Source organism: Schistocerca serialis, chromosome 4, assembly GCF_023864345.2.
Source record: "Schistocerca serialis cubense isolate TAMUIC-IGC-003099 chromosome 4, iqSchSeri2.2, whole genome shotgun sequence".
In the NCBI taxonomy this organism is placed as follows: Eukaryota; Metazoa; Arthropoda; class Insecta; order Orthoptera; family Acrididae; genus Schistocerca; species Schistocerca serialis.
Genome location: NC_064641.1, coordinates 501215176 through 501237156, shown reverse-complemented (window position 1 = coordinate 501237156; position 21981 = coordinate 501215176). Strand labels below are relative to the sequence as shown.

Below are 21981 nucleotides of genomic sequence, written 5' to 3'. Positions count from 1 at the left end.
GTAGTTATAATTAAACTTACACTACTTGGGAGGGCAGAAGAGAGATAATGAATAAAAGATGGAAAGAAACACGTTTTTATTTCCGCATGAGAGGGTAACATTTGTTAATTGCATACCATGCTTATGTTCTAGGTTACAAATGTGCTTAGTGGAACGACCGTCTGCATCTCTGACAGTCTGGAACTGCACTAGAGATAGCATTTCACAGTTGTTTGCAGCACTTTTCAAATGGTGGGTCATTGAATTTTCAGCTGTCATGACACCTCATGCACTGCTTGAAGATATGTCTAGCATTCTCGGCCATGGCAACAGCAACTTCTTCACCAATTTGTGGCACAGTTGGCCATCAGCCTCTCCCCAGAGCAATTCCCACATCGCCAGTTAATTCAAGCTTCTGAATCTTGTCCTTCAATACCCATGTGGAAAGATCATCTCTCTGTATTTGTTTAATGCAGCTGCATTTTTGCTGCTGTTTTGACAAAACAGCTTCATGAGTAAAGCCCTAATTACCTTTTCCAGACCCATGTTGACTGTAACTGTAATGCGCATTGATGCTTGTTGCTACCCCCTATGTCACAGCTCCAGTACCAGCGTCTAACACTTAACGTTACTAACAACACTTACCGTTACTAACAACACAAATCCTGCAACACACAGTCTGAATAACATTCCTGTAAAGTTGGGTACCCACATGGTAAATAGCTTTCTGTCAATCCACTGACTCAAACAGTGAAAGTTTAATTATAACCACGCTGTAGTACGTCCTCTCACATAAGTCTCACAAAATGACCACAACTATACAGTTTGAGAAATTAGAGCTAATTCTTAGTTAAACAACAATCATTCTTCTTACACACGATACACAAATGGAACCAGAAGTTCTCACTGCCATACCCTTCCAGGTGACTTGCCAGGTATTGATTGACAAACTGTAAGAAAAGTTAAAGAACTGTCAGATAAGCAAGAAATGCAAGATGACCTTTGTCTCACACAAACTCCTTCGACTGACATCAGGTATAAGAAACCTGAGGAAGAGTATTTTAATAAAGAAACACAGTGAACCATTTTGACAGATGTGAAAGATGTGCTTAAAATTATTACACAACAGAAGCTTGAGTGAAACTTACGCAAAAACTCTAAAGTGGAGGACATGGCAATGAACAAGAATATTGATTAATATTAAAAACAGCATATGCACGTCTTTCATTTATGACCTGGTATGTGCCTTTTCTGTTTGAAAATATTTTCTGAGTGATTGCAGATGCAATCTCACTCAATAAAACCTAGAAATGTTGAACTTTATTATTTTAAAAATTCTTCTGCATGTGTGGCTGGAATAGGTCAGACTATCAAATTATATGTCACAAGATTTTTTGTTGCTTGAGTGAATTCTATTGGGGGAAGGGGAGGGAAGGGTCTGTGGTAAGTGGTTTGTGTATGTTTTCCATAAATTTTGTACTTGGAATTTGCTCCTTTATCTCCTAAAACATTACACTTTTTTCATCACATTTCTTGCTCTTACAAATCCTAGGTCTAACTATGACACAGTGGTAATAACAGTGGTGAAATACAGAAATTGGTGTTAAAAAATTACTGGTTTGTGATTCATACTTTATTGGGTGTGAAAATCTTGAGTGCACGTTTAGCTCGTTAGAGCTAAAGGTTGTTTCTCTGTAACAGAGCTGCCATGAATAATGAATTAGTGTCCTTTTAATGAAACTGAATAAAATCTTAGCTGTAGGTATATCAATAAATAATCCACATTATAAAGTGTCTGATTCTTTTTGAGACGTAGTTACATTTGTTTGTTAGTGGAGCTTTCAGAGTGTGAATAGACCCAATAACTATTTCCAGATTCTTGAAAACAATGTAACAAATCGCCAAGACATCCTTAAGGGAAGCCGAAGTGCTGCCAGAAAAGTTTTAATAGATCTCCTTTCATCCCTCTTTAAGTGAACTATAGGGTTGCAAATAAAAACAGGCCTATCTGCTGCTCATGAGAATGGATAGAAAAATTATATTAACATTACTGTTGCATGTGAAACTAAATAAAGGGGAGTGAATTAAATCAATAGTCTGAGTTGATATTCTCCCTTTAGAGTAAGTGATTAGTGTGTCATTCATTCATCTTCATCAGATTCCTCCAGCAAGGATAACCTTTAGAGATCTGGAAGGAGTGAAGATAAACATTAACAGAAAAAAACCATCAAAACTCAATGTGTGAGCTGTACCCACAATAAATTATCACCACTGTGGGTGCATTGTTGGAATAGAGGGCTGTGTAGAGCAGGGAAGGGTATAGGTGAGTGAAGGACAGGGATAACAAATGATGAGGCCAGGGAGTTTACAGGAACGTAGAATATATAGCAGGGAAAGTTCCTACCTGTGCAAAACAGAAAAGCTGGTATTGGTAGGAAGGATCCAGATGGTGCATCCTGTGAAGCATTCACTGGAGTAAAGAACGTGGTGGTGGGCAGCGTGCTCTGAAATTGGGTGGTCCAGCTGCTTCGTAGCCACAGTTTGTCATTGGCCATTCATGTGGACAAACAGTTTGTTGCTTGTTGTGCCCATGTAGAATGCAGCAGAGTAGTTGCAACTTGATCTGTAGATCACACGATTCCAGGTTTATAGACCACATGACTCCCTTTTATGGGAATGATGCTTGTGACCTGACTGGAGTACGTGGTGGTGGGAGAATGTATGGGACAGTTCTTGTATTTAGGTGTATTACAGAGATTGAGCCTCGAAGTAAGGAGTTGGGAGCAGGGGTTGAATAGGGACAGGCAAGGATATTGTTTAGTTTGGGTGGATGGGAGAATACCACTGTGAGAGGGATAGGAAGGATAGTTGGGCTCGAGTAGAGGTAGTTTGAAGCATGACAGAGAATGTGATTCAGTTGGTCCAATCGTGGGTAGTACTGAGTCAAGAGAGAAAGTGGGACTTCTGGAGGTAGTGGGCGACTGGAGAGCTAAACCATGGGACCTGTTTCTGTACAAGGTTGGGAGGGTAATTTTGGACTGTGAAGGCCTCAGTGAGACCCTTAAAATATTTTGAGAGGGACTGCTCGTCACCATAGATACAATGTTCACGGGTGGCTAGGCTGTATGGAAGGGATTTCTTGGTCTGGAATGAGTAACATTGTCGAAGTGGAGATATTGTTGGGATTTAACCCAATGAGACAGAATAAGGCTACAGATTGTAGACAGTAAATATGTAGCATAGTACATGACTTGAAGAAAAGTCAACTGAAAGTTCACTGGCATATCAAAAGAATGCTGGACACTTTACAAACTAAGCATATCTTGGAATACCGTAACTATCTTCCCAACTTTGTACAAAAACAAATCTCCCATGCCATATCTTTCCAGCCTCCCACTACCTCCCAAAGTCCCACCATCGGGCTACAGAGGAGCATTCCCCTCGTAACTCAGTACCTCCCAAGACAAGCAACAGAACTACATTCTCCGCCAGGTGTTCGACTACCTCTTACCGTACCCTGAAATGAGAAATGTCCTGCCCACTATTCTTCCCACCCCTCCCATAATGGTATTCCGCCATACACCGAAGCCCTGTTCCCAACTCCTTACCTCATGGCTCATATCCCTGTAAGAGACCTACATGCAAGACCTGTCCCAAGCATCCTCCCACCACCACCTACTTCAGTCTGGTCACGAACATCACCTACCCCATGAAAGGCAGGGCTACCTGTGAAGTGAAACCAGTCATGTGATTTACAAGCTAAGTTGCAACCACTGTGCTGAAAATTTTATGTGGGCATGACAATAAACAAGCAGTCTGTTCGCATGAATAGCCACCAACAATCTGTAACAAAAAAAAAATGATTGTGTGGTATTATTGGCCAGGAGGCCCCATCTGGGGAAGTTAGGCTGCCGAGTGCAAGTCTTATTTCAGTCGACACCACATTGGGTGACTTGTGTGCCAATGGTGAGGATGAAATGATGATGAAGACAACACAACACTCAGCCCACGAGCGGAGAAAATCTGCAACCCGGCCAGGAATCGAACCTTTGGCCCAATTCATGGGAAGCAAGCACGTTACCACTTGGCTAAGCAGGTGGACACTGTGGCCAAGAAACAAGTGGACCACCCTGTTGCTGAACACGCTACCAAAAAAGAGATCTTTCATTTCCGTGACTGCTTCACAGCCTGGGCCATATGGATCCTCTTAACAACACCAGCTTTTCTGAATTGCGCAGATGGGAACTTTCCCTGCAATACATTCTATGTTCCCGTAACCGTCCTGGCCTCAACCTTCATTAGTCACTCTCCTCACCCATCCAGCCCCTTTCCTGTTCCCATTCCAGCACTACACAGTCATCATTCCACCATACATTCAGTCTTTCTACTTCTCTCCTTTTCCACTACTTCCCCCACCCCCCACCCCACCTCCCGACCGCCCTCAGTATCTTCGTTATATGGTGAGTAGCAACTTTCTTTTTCATAATATTGTTGCATTCCATCCTGAATTTTCCATTGTGAGCGGAAATATGCATTTCCAGTATTAAGCAGAGTGTAGCAGCCCAGTAGTCAGACACTGGACTCACATTTGGAAGGAACAAGTCTAAAATCCCTGCTCAAGAATTCTGATTTATGTTACTGACGTTTCCATTAATTTTATTGTAGTGGATTCCAGTATGATTCCTTTGAAAATTATGTGGCTGTTTTATTTCCCCAAGCTTTTTCTTCCCTTCCAGCCATACAAAAAAGTAAGGAAATTAAACCAGAACTGTAACATATCACATTGTGAATGTGAGAGAGAGGAAAAAAAGTAAATCTGTTCAAAATTGGTTGCCTCGTTGCTTTATTCATTTATTTTCTGACATGTTATTAAATAATCACTTTTATAGCTAATTTCAACATTATCTCATGCACTTTAGCAGAGGTATATGATGAAAAGGGGGATATAGTAGGAAACCAGCTGTAAGTTGTATATCTGTATGTTTGAAAAATTTTGGTATTTGAGAACGTACATAAAGATTAAGGGATTTCAAATGAGAGAGAGAGAGAGAGAGAGAGAGAGAGAGAGAGAGAGAGAGAAAGATTTTTCCTGATAGTGGAGGTTCTTTCTTGCGACAAGAAAAAATGTTAGACATTTATTGTTATGTATTGTTATGTTGAGTACAATAATGTTAAGATGAGTCATGAATTATGGTAAGAGATCTTAGCATGCATATCATTATTAAGAGTGTAATACATTAATCTTCATTCCATACATGTGCACTAGAAAATAATGCACACTTGATACATTAATGCTAGTGATATTGTCTTCACTAAAGAAGCTACTGCAGTTAATATACAGGGTGTTTCAAAAATGACTGGTATATTTGAAACGGCAATAAAAACTAAACGAGCAGCGATAGAAATACACCGTTTGTTGCAATATGCTTGGAACAACAGTACATTTTCAGGCAGACAAACTTTCGAAATTACAGTAGTTACAATTTTCAACAACAGATGGCGCTGCGGTCTGGGAAACTCTATAGTACGATATTTTCCACTTATCCACCATGCGTAGCAATAATATGGCGTAGTCTCTGAATGAAATTACCCGAAACCTTTGACAACGTGTCTGGCGGAATGGCTTCACATGCAGATGAGATGTACTGCTTCAGCTGTTCAATTGTTTCTGGATTCTGGCGGTACACCTGGTCTTTCAAGTGTCCCCACAGAAAGAAGTCACAGGGGTTCATGTCTGGCGAATAGGGAGGCCAATCCACGCTGCCTCCTGTATGTTTCAGATAGCCCAAAGCAATCACACGATCGTCGAAATATTCATTCAGGAAATTAAAGACATCGGCCGTGCGATGTGGCCGGGCACCATCTTGCATAAACCACGAGGTGTTCACAGTGTCGTCTAAGGCAGTTTGTACCGCCACAAATTCACGAAGAATGTCCAGATAGCGTGATGCAGTAATCGTTTCGGATCTGAAAAATGGGCCGATGATTCCTTTGGAAGAAATGGCGGCCCAGACCAGTACTTTTTGAGGATGCAGGGACGATGGGACTGCAACATGGGGCTTTTCGGTTCCCCATATGCGCCAGTTCTGTTTATTGACGAAGCCGTCCAGGTAAAAATAAGCTTCGTCAGTAAACCAAATGCTGCCCACATGCATATCGCCGTCATCAATCCTGTGCACTATATCGTTAGCGAATGTCTCTCGTGCAGCAATGGTAGCGGCGCTGAGGGGCTGCCGCGTTTGAATTTTGTATGGATAGAGGTGTAAACTCTGGCGCATGAGACGATACGTGGACGTTGGCGTCATTTGGACCGCAGCTGCAACACGGCGAACGGAAACCCGAGGCCGCTGTTGGATCACCTGCTGCACTAGCTGCGCGTTGCCCTCTGTGGTTGCCGTACGCGGTTGCCCTACCTTTCCAGCACGTTCATCCGTCACGTTCCCAGTCCGTTGAAATTTTTCAAACAGATCCTTTATTGTATCGCTTTTCGGTCCTTTGGTTCCATTAAACCTCCGTTGAAAACTTCGTCTTGTTGCAACAACACTGTGTTCTAGGCGGTGGAATTCCAACACCAGAAAAATCCTATGTTCTAAGGAATAAACCATGTTGTCTACAGCACACTTGCACGTTGTGAACAGCACACGCTTACAGCAGAAAGACGACGTACAGAATGGCGCACCCACAGACTGCGTTGTCTTCTATATCTTTCACATCACTTGCAGCACCATCTGTTGTTGAAAATTGTAACTACTGTAATTTCGAAAGTTTGTCTGCCTGAAAATGTACTGTTGTCCCAAGCATATTGCAACAAACGGTGTATTTCTATCGCTGCTCGTTTAGTTTTTATTGCCGTTTCAAATATACCGGTCATTTTTGAAACACCCTGTAGCAACGCGGGATTAGCCAAGTGGTCTGAGGCGCTGCAGTCATGGACTGTGCGGCTGGTCCAGGCGGAGGTTAGAGTCCTCCCTCGGACATGGGTGTGTGTGTTTGTCCTTAGGATAATTTAGATTAAGTAGTGTGTAAGCTTAGGGACTGATGATGTTAGCGGTTAAGTCCCATAAGATTTAACACACATTTGAACATTTTTTGAGTTAATATAATTTAGACACTTTTTTGTTTTTTCTTTGCAGCCCCACAATGCCAGTTACACTAAATGGTGGATTTAGAATGCCGTCATGGTAAGTTTCAAATGTGTGGCATAAAATAAATGATTAACTGAACTACAAGTATATGAATGTTTACTTGTCACATCAGTAACCATTGCATCTTAAGTTTACAATTTTAATGGCATGCAAGGACAATTTTCCGTGGACTTACAGTCTGTGAAGACCACATTGTTCTAACTTACAGCCACAGAGGGTACACTGTAGGTATGAGAGAGCAAAATGCCACTATTATAAGAATAGCTGGATATTGAAAACAGAAAGAAAGGGTGTTGTATAGTATTATTTGTTCGTTATTGCTAAATGTTAGAGGTGTATAAAGAAAAGGTACGTATTATGGAAGTCAACTTGCAAAGGTGATTATGTACCTCAGTGAGGGAGTCCCAGCATAAATCAAAGTTCGCACTGTATGTCCTATGCTCCACTCCCTAGCAGTCCACTGTCACCGTCATTAATTCCTTACTGCCCTTTCCCAAAATTCCACTCTGTGGCTCTACACACCTCCCTTTCATACCCTGCTGCTTAGGTGGTTTCTCAATTCCCCAGCAATCACATTCAAACATTTGAAACTTTTACCTACTTAACTTCAAATTTAGAAAATATATTTTTTGCTACAAATATTCTTCAATATGTTTTGCATAAAAACTAATTAGTTCATTCCACAGGTTTGATCTACGAACTTTGGATGCAAATGGGCCTGAGGATGAAGAAGGTATAAAACGTGCAACAGAATTAGTGCACGGTATGATTGAACAGGAAGTAAAAGCTGGTATACCTTCAAATCGCATTGTCCTGGGAGGCTTCTCACAAGGAGGTGCCTTGGCACTATATTCAGCTCTCAAGTTTCCAAAACCACTGGCAGGAGTTATAGCTCTCTCTTGTTGGCTACCTCTTCACAAGCAGTTTCCAGCTGTAAGTTGATTACTTTGTAGTTATCCTGGCATGTATCGTCTGAAGTAGCTAATGGGACAAAATCTCGTCAGCAGCTGAAGGATTTTGAGACCTTCTGTTTATTAACCGAATGGAACTATATGGTTGCAGAGACCTTTCGAAATCACATCTCAAACATCTGTGATGCAGCCAGAAGTGACAAATGAAAATTTGTTCCAAGGGTGGGGTTCAAATTCAGATCTCCTGCTCACTGGGCAGATCTGCTAACCCCTACACCACACTGGCACAGTGGCTTTGCATAACTGCACAGACTACCCTAGCATGCCACCCTCCTCACTCCAAAGTCCTATCCATGCCTCAGCTCACTAGGTATGTCCTCAAACTCGAAAAGCATTGCAGAGGCTTTCCAAATGTGTTGCAATAGCACCTCAGCATCAAACGAAACGGAAGATCCTGTCTGAAATCCAGGCATACCTAGTGAGCTGCGCCTTCCTAGGAATTTGCATTGAGGAGGGAGGCCTGCTAGGGTATTCCATGCAGTTTTACAAAGCCACTGTGCCAGGATGACATAGTGGTCAGCACATCGACCTAGTGGGCAGAAGGCCAGGGTTGGAATCTCAGCCTTGGTACAAATTTTCTTCTGTCACTTCAGTTTGCACACACAAATCATTTCAGTGTGTTGTTTTGAAATGTAAACTTTGTATCAGTAAAAGTACTGTATGCAGTGTGAGGTAATATGTTTTGTTCAGACTGCCAAATGAATAACAGACTTAAAAGTTGAGTTTTGTACGGGGACTATTCTGAAAGTAGGAAATGTTTCCATCTGACACCACTAGGCATGCACCAATCACGTGTATTTTGGTATGTGCGTGTTCAGATTTGAAATGTGTGCTGCAATCGAAAATCCTGCCCGTTGCGAGTTTAGATTAGATTAGATTAGATTTACTTTCATTCCAATTGATCCGTAGTGAGGAGGTCCTCCAGGATGTGGAACATGTCAGAAAAACAACAATACATGACAAATATTTAAACTAAAACAAATAAGCTAATGTACCATTCCACAGGTCCCAAGTGGAATGATCGTCATTTTTTAATGAACACTAAGAGTCATTTTACAAATACTATTGCACTGAATTTAAAATAAAAAAGTTTTATATTTATTTATAAGGTAAGAAACATGTAATACAACTACTGTAATACTTATTTACAATGAACACATTACTGCACTGAAATGGTGCAGAAGTTAGATTATACTTACACACACACACACACACACACACACACACACACACACACACACAAATTTTCAGTGAACACATTACTGCACTGAAATTGTGCAGAAGTTATGTTGTACTTATATACAAATCAGTTGGTTTTCCTCAGAAATTCATCAATGGAGTAGAAGGAGTTGGCCACCAATAAATCCTTTAGGCTTCTCTTAAACTGAATTTCATTGGTTGTTAAGCTTTTTATGGCTGCTGGCAAGTTATTGAAAATGTGTGTTCCTGAATAATGCACACCTTTTTGTACAAGACTAAGTGACTTTAAATCCTTGTGAAGATTATTCTTATTTCTAGTATTGATTCCATGAATTGAGCTGTTGGTTTGAAAAAGTGATATATTTTTAATGACAAATTTCATTAAGGAATAAATATATTGGGAAGCTGTAGTTAGTATCCCTAGTTCCCTAAACAGGCTTCTGCAGGATGTTCTTGAGTTCACACCACATATAATTCTTACTGCACGTTTTTGTGCCCGGAAAACTTTATCTTGGCTTGATGAATTACCCCAGAAAATAATCCCATATGACATTATGGAATGAAAGTAAGCATAGTATGCCAGCTTTTTCATTTTTATATCCCCTATGTCTGACAAAATTCGCATTGCAAACAGAGATTTGTTAAGACGCTTCAGCAGTTCTGTGGTGTGCTCCTCCCAGTTGAATTTATTATCAAGCTGTAATCCCAAGAATTTAACACCGTCCACTTCTTCTATCTTCTTGTCATCATATGTTAGACATATACTCTTGGGACACCCCTTACAAGTTCTGAACTGCATGTAGTGTGTTTTTTCAAAGTTTAGTGACAAAGAATTGGCTAGGAACCAGTGATTAATGTCTACAAATATTTTATTGGCTGATCTTTCTAAGACTACACTTGATTTGCTATTTATTGCAATGTTTGTATCATCAGCAAACAAAACAAACTTGGCATCTGGTAATGTTACTGATGAAAGGTCATTGATATACACAAGAAAAAGTAAGGGCCCCAAAATGGAACCTTGTGGGACCCCACATGTAATTAGTTCCCAGTTGGATGATGCCTGATAGCTTGATACATGTCTCTTTCCTAATAACACCCTTTGTTTCCTGCCAGAGATATAAGATTTGAACCATTTTGCAGCATTTCCTGTTACACTATAATATTCTAGTTTACTTAAAAGGATATTGTGATTTACACAGTCAAATGCCTTTGACAGATCACAAAATATACCAGTTGCCTGCAATTTTTTGTCTAATGAATTAAGTACATTTTCACTGTAAGTGTAGATAGCCTTCTCAATATCAGAACCTTTTAGAAATCCAAACTGTGACTTTGACAGTATGTTATTTGAGATAAGATGGTTATAAAGACGACTGTACATTACTTTTTCGAAAATTTTTGAGAATGCTGGCAACAGTGAAACTGGACGGAAATTTGATGCTATTTCTTTATCTCCCTTCTTAAACAGTGGCTTAACTTCAGCATATTTCAGCCATTCGGGAAATATTCCACTGATAAACGACTGGTTACACAGATAGCTTAATATGTTACTTAGCTCAGAATCACATTCTTTAATTAACTTTGTTGATATTTCATCATACCCACTAGATGTTTTTGATTTTAAAGATTTTATGATGGACATTATTTCTGTTGGGGTAGTGAGGGTCAAATTCATATTATGGAAGTTACTTGAAATGTCTGGTCTAAGGTAATCCATAGCAGCATCTACCGAACCTGACAACCCCATCTTTTCAGTAACAGTTATAAAATGTTTGTTAAAAAGTTCTGCAACACTATACACATCTGTCACCAATGCATCATTTACTCTTAATGCTATTTGTTCCTCTTCATGTCTGGTTCTACCGGTCTCCTCCTTCACTATATCCCATATTGTCTTTATTTTGTTATCTGATATGACTATCTTTTCCTTGTAATATATTTGCTTTGACATCCGTATTACAGTCTTTAATATTTTGCAGTATTTCTTATAATGTGCTATAGCATCAACATTGGAAATGTTTCGGATTGACAGATACAGTTTTCTTTTTGTTTTACAAGATACCCCTATTCCTCGAGTAATCCATGGCTTCTTTGTAGACTTTGCTCTAACCTTGGTAAGTTTTGGGGGAAAGCAGTGTTCAAATAAGGTAAGCACTTTATTAGCAAAAATGTTATATTTTTCATTCATGCCATGAGCACTGTAAACATCAGTCCAGTGAATGTCTCTGAGGAGTGTCCTAAAATAATCAATTTTTGGCTTACTGATTACCCTCTTGAGCTCAGATTTAACAGATTTTATATCCTGTTCAGTATTAACATTTAACAGAAGGAACTGCATGTCATGGTCTGAGAGGCCATTGACTATTGGTTTTTGTAATATAATTTTGTTCATTTGACTTTTCTATAAAGATATTATCAATGGCTGTTTGTGAGCAAGTGGTTATCCTAGTGGGGAACTTTACTGTGGGAATTAAGTTGAATGATAGTGTTACTAACTCAAATAGGTTCTTATTGGGAGAGTCTTTAAGGAAATCTACATTGAAATCACCAGCAACCACTATTTCTTTGTTTTTGGTTGTTAAATGGGCCAGTACAGCTTCAAGGTGGTTTACAAACAGATTAAAGTTACCTGCAGGTGCCTGATATACACTTAATATTATGAAAGATTTTTTGTGAAAATCTAATTCTGTTGCACATGCTTCCATATGCTGTTCTAGGCAAAATTTATGAATGTCTATGTTCTTAAATTTATGACAGTTCCTGATGAATGTGGCAACTCCTCCTTTCTCCATTTCTGATCTACAATAGTGAGATGCTAACCTAAACCCTGTAACACTTAAAAGTTCTATACCAGTGGTCACATGATGTTCAGAGAGGCAGATTATGTCAGCTGGGTTTGAAGACTCTAATTCATCTATGCAGATAGTTAATTCATTAATTTTATTTCTCAGTCCTCGAATATTTTGATGCAATAAAGATAGCTGACATTTCACATTGACTGACTTAAAATTGGATGGAGTTAAAATATCTGCTGACAGTTGAAAATTCTTAACCAATGGCTGTTTATGTTGATGTAATAAGCTGGAATTATGTTTTTTGATTTCTTTCTCAAACTGAAGGTTTGTCTCAGTTCTAACCTCTCTTAAAATTTGTTTTCTTTCTGTCCTCCCTACCCTAAAAAAGGGTCTTTTCTGAATCCTATAACCACTGGTATTTTACCACTCATGACAGTGCCTCCCCCCTTTAACTTTCCTGCTATTTCCCCAGCCAATTTACCCTTCCCCTTCCTGTTGAGGTGAAGGCCATGCCTAGTATAATCCCACCTACTGACAGAATCAACATGAACCACACCAATGTGTGACCCCGCACCCGACATGAGCAGCCGTTCCAGCTCCAAATTAACTCTCTTGACAGAAGAGTTCAAATGAGGTCGGTCATGGCGCCCAAGAACAGATACAAACTCAACACTGGTATGCCTCGATGCTGATGCAATCTTCGCCAGGTCACACTCTATGCTGTACCCAGGATCTCTGTCAATACTGTTACCTGCCCCACCCACTATAACCACGGTGTCTTCCTTAGTGAAATCTTTGCAAAGTGATCCTAAATCCTCTGTCACCTGCTCCAGACCAGCACAGTTGCCATCTGTGATACGGTTTTTGTTGGCAAAAAACCCAAAAACTATAGAAATTAATCGTGAACTGTGCAAAGTGTACGGAAACAATGTAATGAGTGAATTTTTCGTCCAGAAATGGTGCATTCGGTTTAAAAATGGCCGAACCAATGTTCATGATAAAGACAAGAGTGGACGCCCGAGCATTGTGGCTGACGATCTTGTTGCTAAAGTTGATGAAACAATTCATGAAAACCGTCGCTTCACAATAATGGAGCTTTCACTTTCTTTTCTAAAAGTTTCACGGACTTTGTTTTTTGAAATTGTCACTCAAAAGCTAGGCTACCACAAATTTTGTGCACAATGGGTGCCCAAAATGCTTACAGAGCACCATAAAGAACAGCAAAGGGGGGGGGGGGGGGGAGGGGGGACGTTGACATTTCTGGAGGCCTACCACAACCGTAGTGATTCATTACTGGATCGAATCGTAACCAGTGACAAGACTTAGGTGAAACACGTCAATTGACAAAATTACAGTCCATGGACTGGGGCACACAAGGTCTCCCCCCCCCCCCCCCCCCCCCCAAAAAAAAAAAAAAAAAAAATTGCAAACCTTGTCAGCAAGGAAGTTGAGGGTGACGGTGTTTTGGAATAGGCAAGATGTGCTGCTTATTGATTCTCTCGAACATAAAGCAACCATAAATTCTGCCCGTTACAGTCAAACTTTGCACAGCCTTAGAAGAGCATTTCAAAACAAATGCCAAGGAAAGCTGACGTCCAAAATTTTGTTTTTGCGCAACAATGCCCAGCCTCACACGTCAAACCGCACTAAAGAACTCCTCAATTCATTCAAATGGGAAACTTTCCCTCATCTACCCTACAGCCCCAATCTTGCACCAAGCGACTTCCACTTGTTTCCCAAGATGAAGAACTGGCTTGCTAGGCAGTGCTTTGATGATGACGCGAAACTCCAGGCGGGCATGACTTACTGTCTGAAGTCTCAGGCGGCAGAATTTTACAGCGGTCTTTCAAAGCTTGTCCACCACTATGATAAGTGCCTCAATGTGTTTGGTGACTATATGGAAAAGTAGTGTATCAGTCACTCTTTCAGATGTATATTATAAAATGTGTTTCTTGTACTTAGTCCCCCCCCCTTTTTTTATGCCAAAACATTCCCTATTTTCTGAATAGCCCTTGTATTTGGCATTACAGAACGTCTTTAAAATATTATTGCTCATAGGGGTAAGAGAGGAGCAGCAGTGCATGCTTAGTAACACCTTGGTGTGTGAGCATGTAAAGTTATCCAATAATATGTGGATCCTGCTGAATAGCTGGTTTGACACCAGGATCATTTATATTTTACACAGAGTAATATGCACAACATTTTTCACGTGTTCTGGTGATCAAAGGACCAGTGAATTTATGTAAGCAATCTAATGCTTTGAACATTGACACCAAATCCACCATTTTGGGAAGGTGTTGGCCAGAAACCAGTGTATATTCAAACTTCTGTGCACTGGACTACAAGCATACATGAACGACACAATTGGTGAACTGCTAGGGACACTTCTTAACGCAGTACAGGCAGCATATCTCTCAAGAAACTAAAATGGGCTGATACATTCAGCTGTTGAAGTAATATACGTAGGGCGTCAAAGGATTGTGGATAAATCACAAATTCACTGACTTCACAGTTGCTGTACGATAGTGGTTATCACCAGCTTACTGATACATTATTTGTGATTGTATTCTCTGCAGCCATCTCTGAGCTGGTGACAATGACTAGGTGACAATATTAAATATATACTGTGTGCATAATGATTCACCATTGCTGCACTGTTATTGCAGATTGCATGTTAGACTGATGGTGAAATCCGCCAGCAGCAACATACAATTAAAAACACATTCCAAACACATTGTGCTGTATTTGTCAGGGTGTGGGGGAGAAGGTTGTTACATATGCCTCGTGACGGCAGTGTGCAGGAGGTCGAGCGGTCAGGACTTGAGAATGGGCATCCAGGGCTGCAGGACAAAACAGGAAATTAGGTACAATAAAGAGGATATATTTCAATGTATGGTGTACAAGGGGCATGTCTAGGGTCGGAAGTTACCAGGTTTAGGCAAGTCTAGGAGGTCTAACAATTAATTGAAATGGACAACACAAGGGGAAGCCAGAGGCTCTGCCTTCCGAAAAGACGTCTGTTCTGGTCGAGGTCTGGATTACAAGAGAAAGAGAGGCAACTGTGTTCAGCACTGCAGAACACTACAGCGTCCTCACACGTGACCTGTATCCCACACATGATGTTGGATAAAACCAATGGCGTGAATTTGCTTGCAGTTTCAGCAGAGGTCTCAGGCCATCTCTTGTCAGCAGCTTTACCAGGTTACAGGTTGGCTGGCAGCTTTTCTAGGAGCTCTTTGCGGTGTGGGGGAGTAGCCATGTATGTGAAAAACAGTATCCCATTTGAGTCAATTGATGTTTCAAAGTACTGCACTGAAAAGGTGTTTGAATGTTGTGCAGGTGTGGTTAAATTTAGTGGAGCTAAACTTCTTACTGTTGTTATTTATAGATCCCCAGACTCCGATTTCACAACATTTTTGCTAAAGCTAGAGGAGGTTCTTGGTTCACTTTATAGGAAACACAAAAAGTTAGTTATATGTGGTGACTTCAATATAAATTGTATAAGTGACTGTGCAAGGAAAAGGATGCTGGTAGACCTCCTTAATTCATATAATCTTATGCGAACCTTATTCTTTCCAACGAGAGTGCAAGGGAACAGTAGAACAACCATTTTTGTTCATTTGTCATTACTAGAAGGGCATTCTGTTAGCAAAATGGTGTATGGCCTTTCAGATCATGATGCACAAATTTTAAGTCTAAAAGATTTTTGTGCAACACATGTTAAATATAGTTACCAACTTTTTAGGAAAGCTGATCCAGTTGCTGTAGAGACTTTTGTAAACCTTATCAAGGAACAAGAGTGGCAAGATGTTAATAGTGCTGATACAGTAGACGATAAATATAATGCTTTCCTCAAGACTTTTCTCGTGCCCTTTGAAAGTTGCTTTCCGTTAGAACGTTCAAAACAGGGTACTAGCACAAACAGGCAGCCTGGGTGGCTGACTAAAGGTATAAGAATATCTTGTAGAACAAAGTGGCAATTATATCAAAACGTTAGAAACAGTCACAATCTAAATGCAATAGCCCATTACAAACAGTATTGTAAGGTGCTTAAAAAAGTTATTAGGAAGGCAAAAAGTATGTGGTATGCAGATAGAATAGCTAAGTATCAGGATAAAATTAAAACCATATGGTCAGTCGTAAAGGAAGTGGCTGGTCTGCAGAGACAGGTCGAGGATATAGAATCAGTGCGTAGTGGGAATGTCCGTGTTACTGATAAGTCGCATATATGTACAGTATTTAATAATCACTTTCTGAATATAGCAGGTGAACTAAATAGAAACCTAGTCCCAACAGGGAATCATACAGCGCTCGTAGAAAAAAGTGTTCCGAGACTGTTACCTGAAATGCTCCTCCATGATACTGACAAGAGGGAGATTGAGTTAATAATTAAATCACTAAAGACCAAGAACTCTCATGGATATGACGGGGTATCTAGCAGAATACTGAAGTATTGTTCCATGTATGTTAGCCCAGTACTTAGCCATATCTGTAACTTTTCCTTTAGGAGTGGTCGGTTTCCTGACCGATTAAAGTACTCGGTAGTGAAGCCACTTTATAAAAAGGGAGACAGGGATAATGTTGATAATTATAGACTTATTTCGATGCCATCGGTATTTGCTAAAGTTATCGAGAGGGTTGTATATACAAGGTTACTGCAGCATTTAAATTCACATAATTTGCTGTCAAATGTACGGTTTGGTTTTAGAAATGGCTTAACAACTGAAAATGCTATAGTCTCTTTTCTCTGTGAGGTTTTGGACGGATTAAATAAAAGGTTGTGAATGTTAGGTGTTTTCTTTGATTTAACGAAGGCTTTTGACTGTGTTGACCACAAAATATTACTGCAGAAGTTGGAACATTATGGAGTAAGGGGAGTAGCTTACAATTGGTTCACCTCTTACTTTAAGAACAGAAAGCAGAGAGTAATTCTCCGCAATATTGAGAGTGGTAGTGATGTTCAGTCCCAATGGGGCACTGTTAAATGGGGCGTTCCCCAAGGATCGGTGCTGGGGCCACTGATGTTTCTTATTTATATAAATGATATGCCTTCTAGTATTACAGGTGATTCAAAAATATTTCTGTTTGCTGATGACACCAGCTTGGTAGTGAAGGATCTTGTGTGTAATATTGAAACATTATCAAATAATGTAGGTCATGAAATAAGTTCGTGGCTTGTGGAAAATAATTTGATGCTAAATCACAGTAAGACTCAGTTTTTACAGTTTCTAACCCACAATTCAACAAGAACTGACATTTTAATCAGACAGAATGGACATGTTATAAGCGAGACGGAACAGTTCAAGTTCCTAGGTGTACGGATAGATAGTAAGCTGTTGTGGAAAGCCCATGTTCAGGATCTTGTTCAGAAACTAAATGCCACATTATTTACCATTAGAACAGTATCTGAAATAAGTGACATTTCAACACGAAAAGTAGTCTACTTCGCATATTTTCATACGCTTATGTCATATGGTATTATTTTTTGGGGTAATTCTTCTGATTCAAAAAGGGTATTTTTGGCTCAAAAACGGGCTGTTTGAGCTATGTGTGGTGTAAGCTCGAAAACCTCTTGTCGACCCCTATTCAACAGTCTGGGAATTTTGACATTGCCCTCACAGTATATATTTTCTTTAATGTCGTTTGTTGTTAGCAATATTAGCTTATTCCCAAGAGTTAGCAGCTTTCACTCAGTTAATACTAGGCAGAAATCAAATCTGCATGTGGAATGCACTTCCTTGACTCTTGTGCGGAAAGGAGTGCAGTATTCTGCTGCATCCATTTTGAATAAGCTACCACAAGAACTCAAAAATCTTAGCAGTAGCCCAAACGCTTTAAGTCTAAACTGAAGAGTTTCCTCATGGCTCACTCCTTCTACTCTGTCGAGGAGCTCCTGGAAGAGCTAAAAAATTAAGCAAATTCCAGTGTTACATTCTTGATTTTCTTTATTTAAACTAACGACGTGTCGCCTGAATGTTTCTTATATTTCATTTTATCTGTTTCTACAATCTACAACTGAATATGTTTCTTATATTTCATTTTATCTGTTTCTACAATCGTGTTGTAATTTCATTATTGACTCGTTCCATGACCATGGAGACTTCTCCTTAATGTGGTCCCACGGAACAATAAATAAATAAACTGGACAGACCTGCCTCGGTTTTGAAAGACAGGTAACTTGTGTCACTTAGGCACAACATAAGTTGCTCTGGGAGAAAACTTGTAAAGGTTTGGGACCGATGACCATCGCAGTCTGGTCCCTTTAATCCCACAAACCAACCTTGTAAAGGTTTCAATGGGCCTTTGAAATTAATTTTTTAATCAATACCTCAAAAATATTCCTGACTGGCTGGCACCCTGTACAACATGGTATTATTCCCCCACTTATTCAACAGTCAGACTACTCATTTATAATTAAGAGACAAGGGTCTGAGTCATCACAGATACTTACTGTTTGTGAAACATAAGTGTGCTTATTGAAGCCCATTGCCGTTTGCATGAAACTGTGTTCTTTGTTGAAATAATGCATGGTGTTGCAAGTACAGCCAGCTACGAGGGTGGGTCAACTGAAAATCTTAAATATTTTTTTAAAAATATTATTTGTTATGTAGAAGTGGTACAAAGCTGTATCACTTATCAACATAATCTCCCCCACACTCAATGCTAGTCCTCCAGCACTTACAAAGTGCATAAATTCCTTTAGAAAAAATTCTTTTGGTAGTCCGCGCAACCACTCGTGCACTGAGATTGGAACTTCTTTCCTCCCATTGTGTCTTTGAGTGGTCCAAACATATGGGAATCACTTGGGATAAGGTCTGGTGAATATGGTGGATGAGGAAGACACTCAAAGTGCAGGTCTGTGATTTTTGCAACTGTTATATGGGCAGTGTGGGGCCTTGCATTGCCATGTTGCAAAGGGACACCTGCTTACAGCAATCCAAGTCGCTTTGATTTGATTGCAGGCCCCCGATAATTTTTTAGGAGATCTGTGTATGATGCACTGATGACAGTGGTCCCTCTAGGCATGTAATGCTCCAAAATGATGCCTTTTTTTGTCCCAAAAGAGAGTCAGGATAACCTTCCCTGCTGATGGTTCTGTTCGAAACTTCTCTGGTTTTGGTGATAAGGAATGGCGCCATTCCTTGCTCGCTGTCTTCGTTTCCGGTTGGTGGAAGTGAACCCAGGTTTCCTCCCCAGTAACGATTCTTACAAGGAAGCCATCACCTTCTCGTTGAAAGTGCCGAAGTAGTTCTTCACAAGCATAAACACGTCGTTCTCTCATTTCAGGAGTCAGCTGCTGTGGCACCCATCTCGCAGAGACTTCGTGAAACTGGAGCACATCATGCACAATGTAGTGTGCTGACCCATGACTAATCTTTAAACATGCTGCAATGTCATTCAGTGTCACTCGGCGGTTTTCGGTCACTATGGCTTCAACTGCTGCAATGTTCTGTGGGGTCACAATTCTTTGTGCCTGACCTGGACGAGGAGCATCTTCCGTTGAAGTCACACCATTTGCAAACTTCGTATTCCATTTGTAGACTTGGTGCTGTGACAAACATGCATCACCGTACTGAACCTTCATTCGTCGATGAATTTCAACAGGTTTCACACCTTCACTACACAAAAACCAAATAACAGAACGCTGTTCTTCCCTGGTGCAAGTCGCAAGTGGGGTGGCCATCTTTATATTGATACTGCGACGGTATGTGTGCATCTGCACTATGCTGCCACCGACAGGCCATTCTGGACGCTGTTGGTAGCATGCTTACCAACTTACAGGAAAGCGGCGCGAAATTTCGATTTGTTATAACAAATTTAAGGTTTTCATTTGACTCACCGTCATACTTCTCCTGCTTCACTATTCACTACTTGCAACCCTGACAGGATGTGTTGTCCATCGTATACATATCTTGGTTTTAACTTGAGTTGGCTCAGGAGCTGTTTGTGTATTACCTGGTGAGATATCTTTGATTCATTTTTATGTGAGGTTACAACACTGACACAACAACAACCGTATCAGCATAATATATTCGAATGAGAATACATGGTACCACATTTTGTGCGTAACATGTGTTTCACTGTCAGTGTATTGTGTAACATACCGTGTGGTTATAATTAAATTTTCTCTATTTAACAAGCTGGCAACGGCCTTGCCGCAGTGGATACACCGGTTCCCGTGAGATCACCGAAGTTAAGTGCTGTCGGGCGTGGCCGGCACTTGGATGGGTGACCATCCAGCTGCCATGTGCTGTTTCTATTTTTCCGGGTGCACTCAGCCTCGTGGTGCCAATTGAGGAGCTACTCGACTGAATAGTAGCGGCTTCGGTCAAGAATACCATCATAACGACTGGGAGAGCGGTGTGCTGACCCCATGCCCCTCCTATCCGTATCCTCCTCAGAGGATGACACGGCGGTCGGATGGTCCCAATGGGCCACTCGTGGCCTGATGACGGAGTGCTTTATTTAGCAAGCTACAACACAGAAACTAATTACCTTACAAGTACCAAACCTGGTAGCATTAATGTCAAGAATATGGGTGCATGACTTCCATGCCTCACAGCGCCACTGTCCAGTTTCAACTATGGCCACCAGGTGCCATGATCAGTCATCGTGATACATATTCTCCCACATGTGACCAGTTGCAAGGCACTTGTTGATGTGTCAACATGAGCTTGGACAAAAGGAAGAGGGCATTATTGGTGAAGCTCTATTATCAAAACAATAATAATGCTGCAGCTGCACTTCAAGAATATCGCCAACTGAAAGGATTATGGAAGGGTCCTCTTTCTCCACTTACTGTGCGGAGCATGTTGAAGTAGTTCGAATCAGCTGGAAAACTGGGCGTCAATCCGGAAAGAGGCAACGACCACTTGCCCAACAGGAGAGTGATGAACTCGCTGTTGCTGTGGCAGACAATGATGCATGCAATTCCCAGTCATCAGGCAGTGCACATGCTGTATCATGACAGTTGAACATCCTGTGGTCCACTGTATGGAAGGTGCTTTGAACCATTCAAAAATTGTATCCGTATGAGATCCATATCGTACAACAGCTCGAAGCACAGGACGCACCGCAAAGTGTTGACTTCACTCTCCACTGTCTTGCAAGAATTGAGGTTGATGAGGGCTGGCCCTGGTCCTGACAGGTTAAGTGGACACATACAATTGCCGAGTGTGGGGATCTTCATCTCCAGTCACTGTGTACGAAGTTCCTCCGTATGACGAATGTGTCACCATATGGTGTGGCTACATGGCTACGTTCATCATTGGCCCATTCTCCTTCCCCATCACCCCATTCCCCACCCTCCAGGGGGCTCGCTGCTCTTCAGGGGCCTCGCTACTCTTTGGCGGGTTCGTGCTTGGCTACCATGGGCCTCAACCTTTGCAGCATTTTTTCCCTTCCGTGCTGCATGTCTGTCCCCTTGCTATTCTTTTTCCCTTCACTTGGGGAACATGTCTGGGATGTTATAGTCTCACCTTTGTTTTTTGCTTCATTTTCCTTTCTTTGTTTCCCTTCTCCTCTCGTTCCTCCGCCTCATCGTTTGAGTTTCCTCTTTTTCTTCTTCCTCCCTGTGCACTCCTGAAGGCTGGCACATGCATCTGACACGTAACAGGTGACTGGGTAATGTGTAATTCCCAGCCCCGGGTCTACAGGTAGGGTTCGCACGTACCCCATGGTACAGGCCAGGCCCAGGGAGGGGTGATTGCCTGAGCTGCAACCTTCCCAAATTGCCGATTGGTCCCCCTGTCAGGCATTCAGGAGGTGTGAACAATCACCCCAGTCAACGTCTACAAAACATAAACATAATGATTCAAAGACCCTTCCCCCTGCATCAAGGTTCCTTGTGGTGTCACTATGGACTTCTTAGCACCTGATCTCCAGCGC

At 41.0% G+C, this 21981-nt stretch overlaps 1 protein-coding gene across 1 annotated transcript in view; it reads left to right on the top strand.

The window, feature by feature from the left end:
• The window catches only part of LOC126475228 (acyl-protein thioesterase 1), a 163144-nt gene that overhangs the window by 82128 nt on the left and 59035 nt on the right, over positions 1-21981 (top strand). The window contains exons 4-5 of the mRNA XM_050102906.1: positions 7113-7160; positions 7811-8057. Of these exons, the coding sequence (XP_049958863.1) occupies positions 7113-7160; positions 7811-8057 (295 nt within the window). The remainder of the gene's footprint in view (positions 1-7112; positions 7161-7810; positions 8058-21981) is intronic.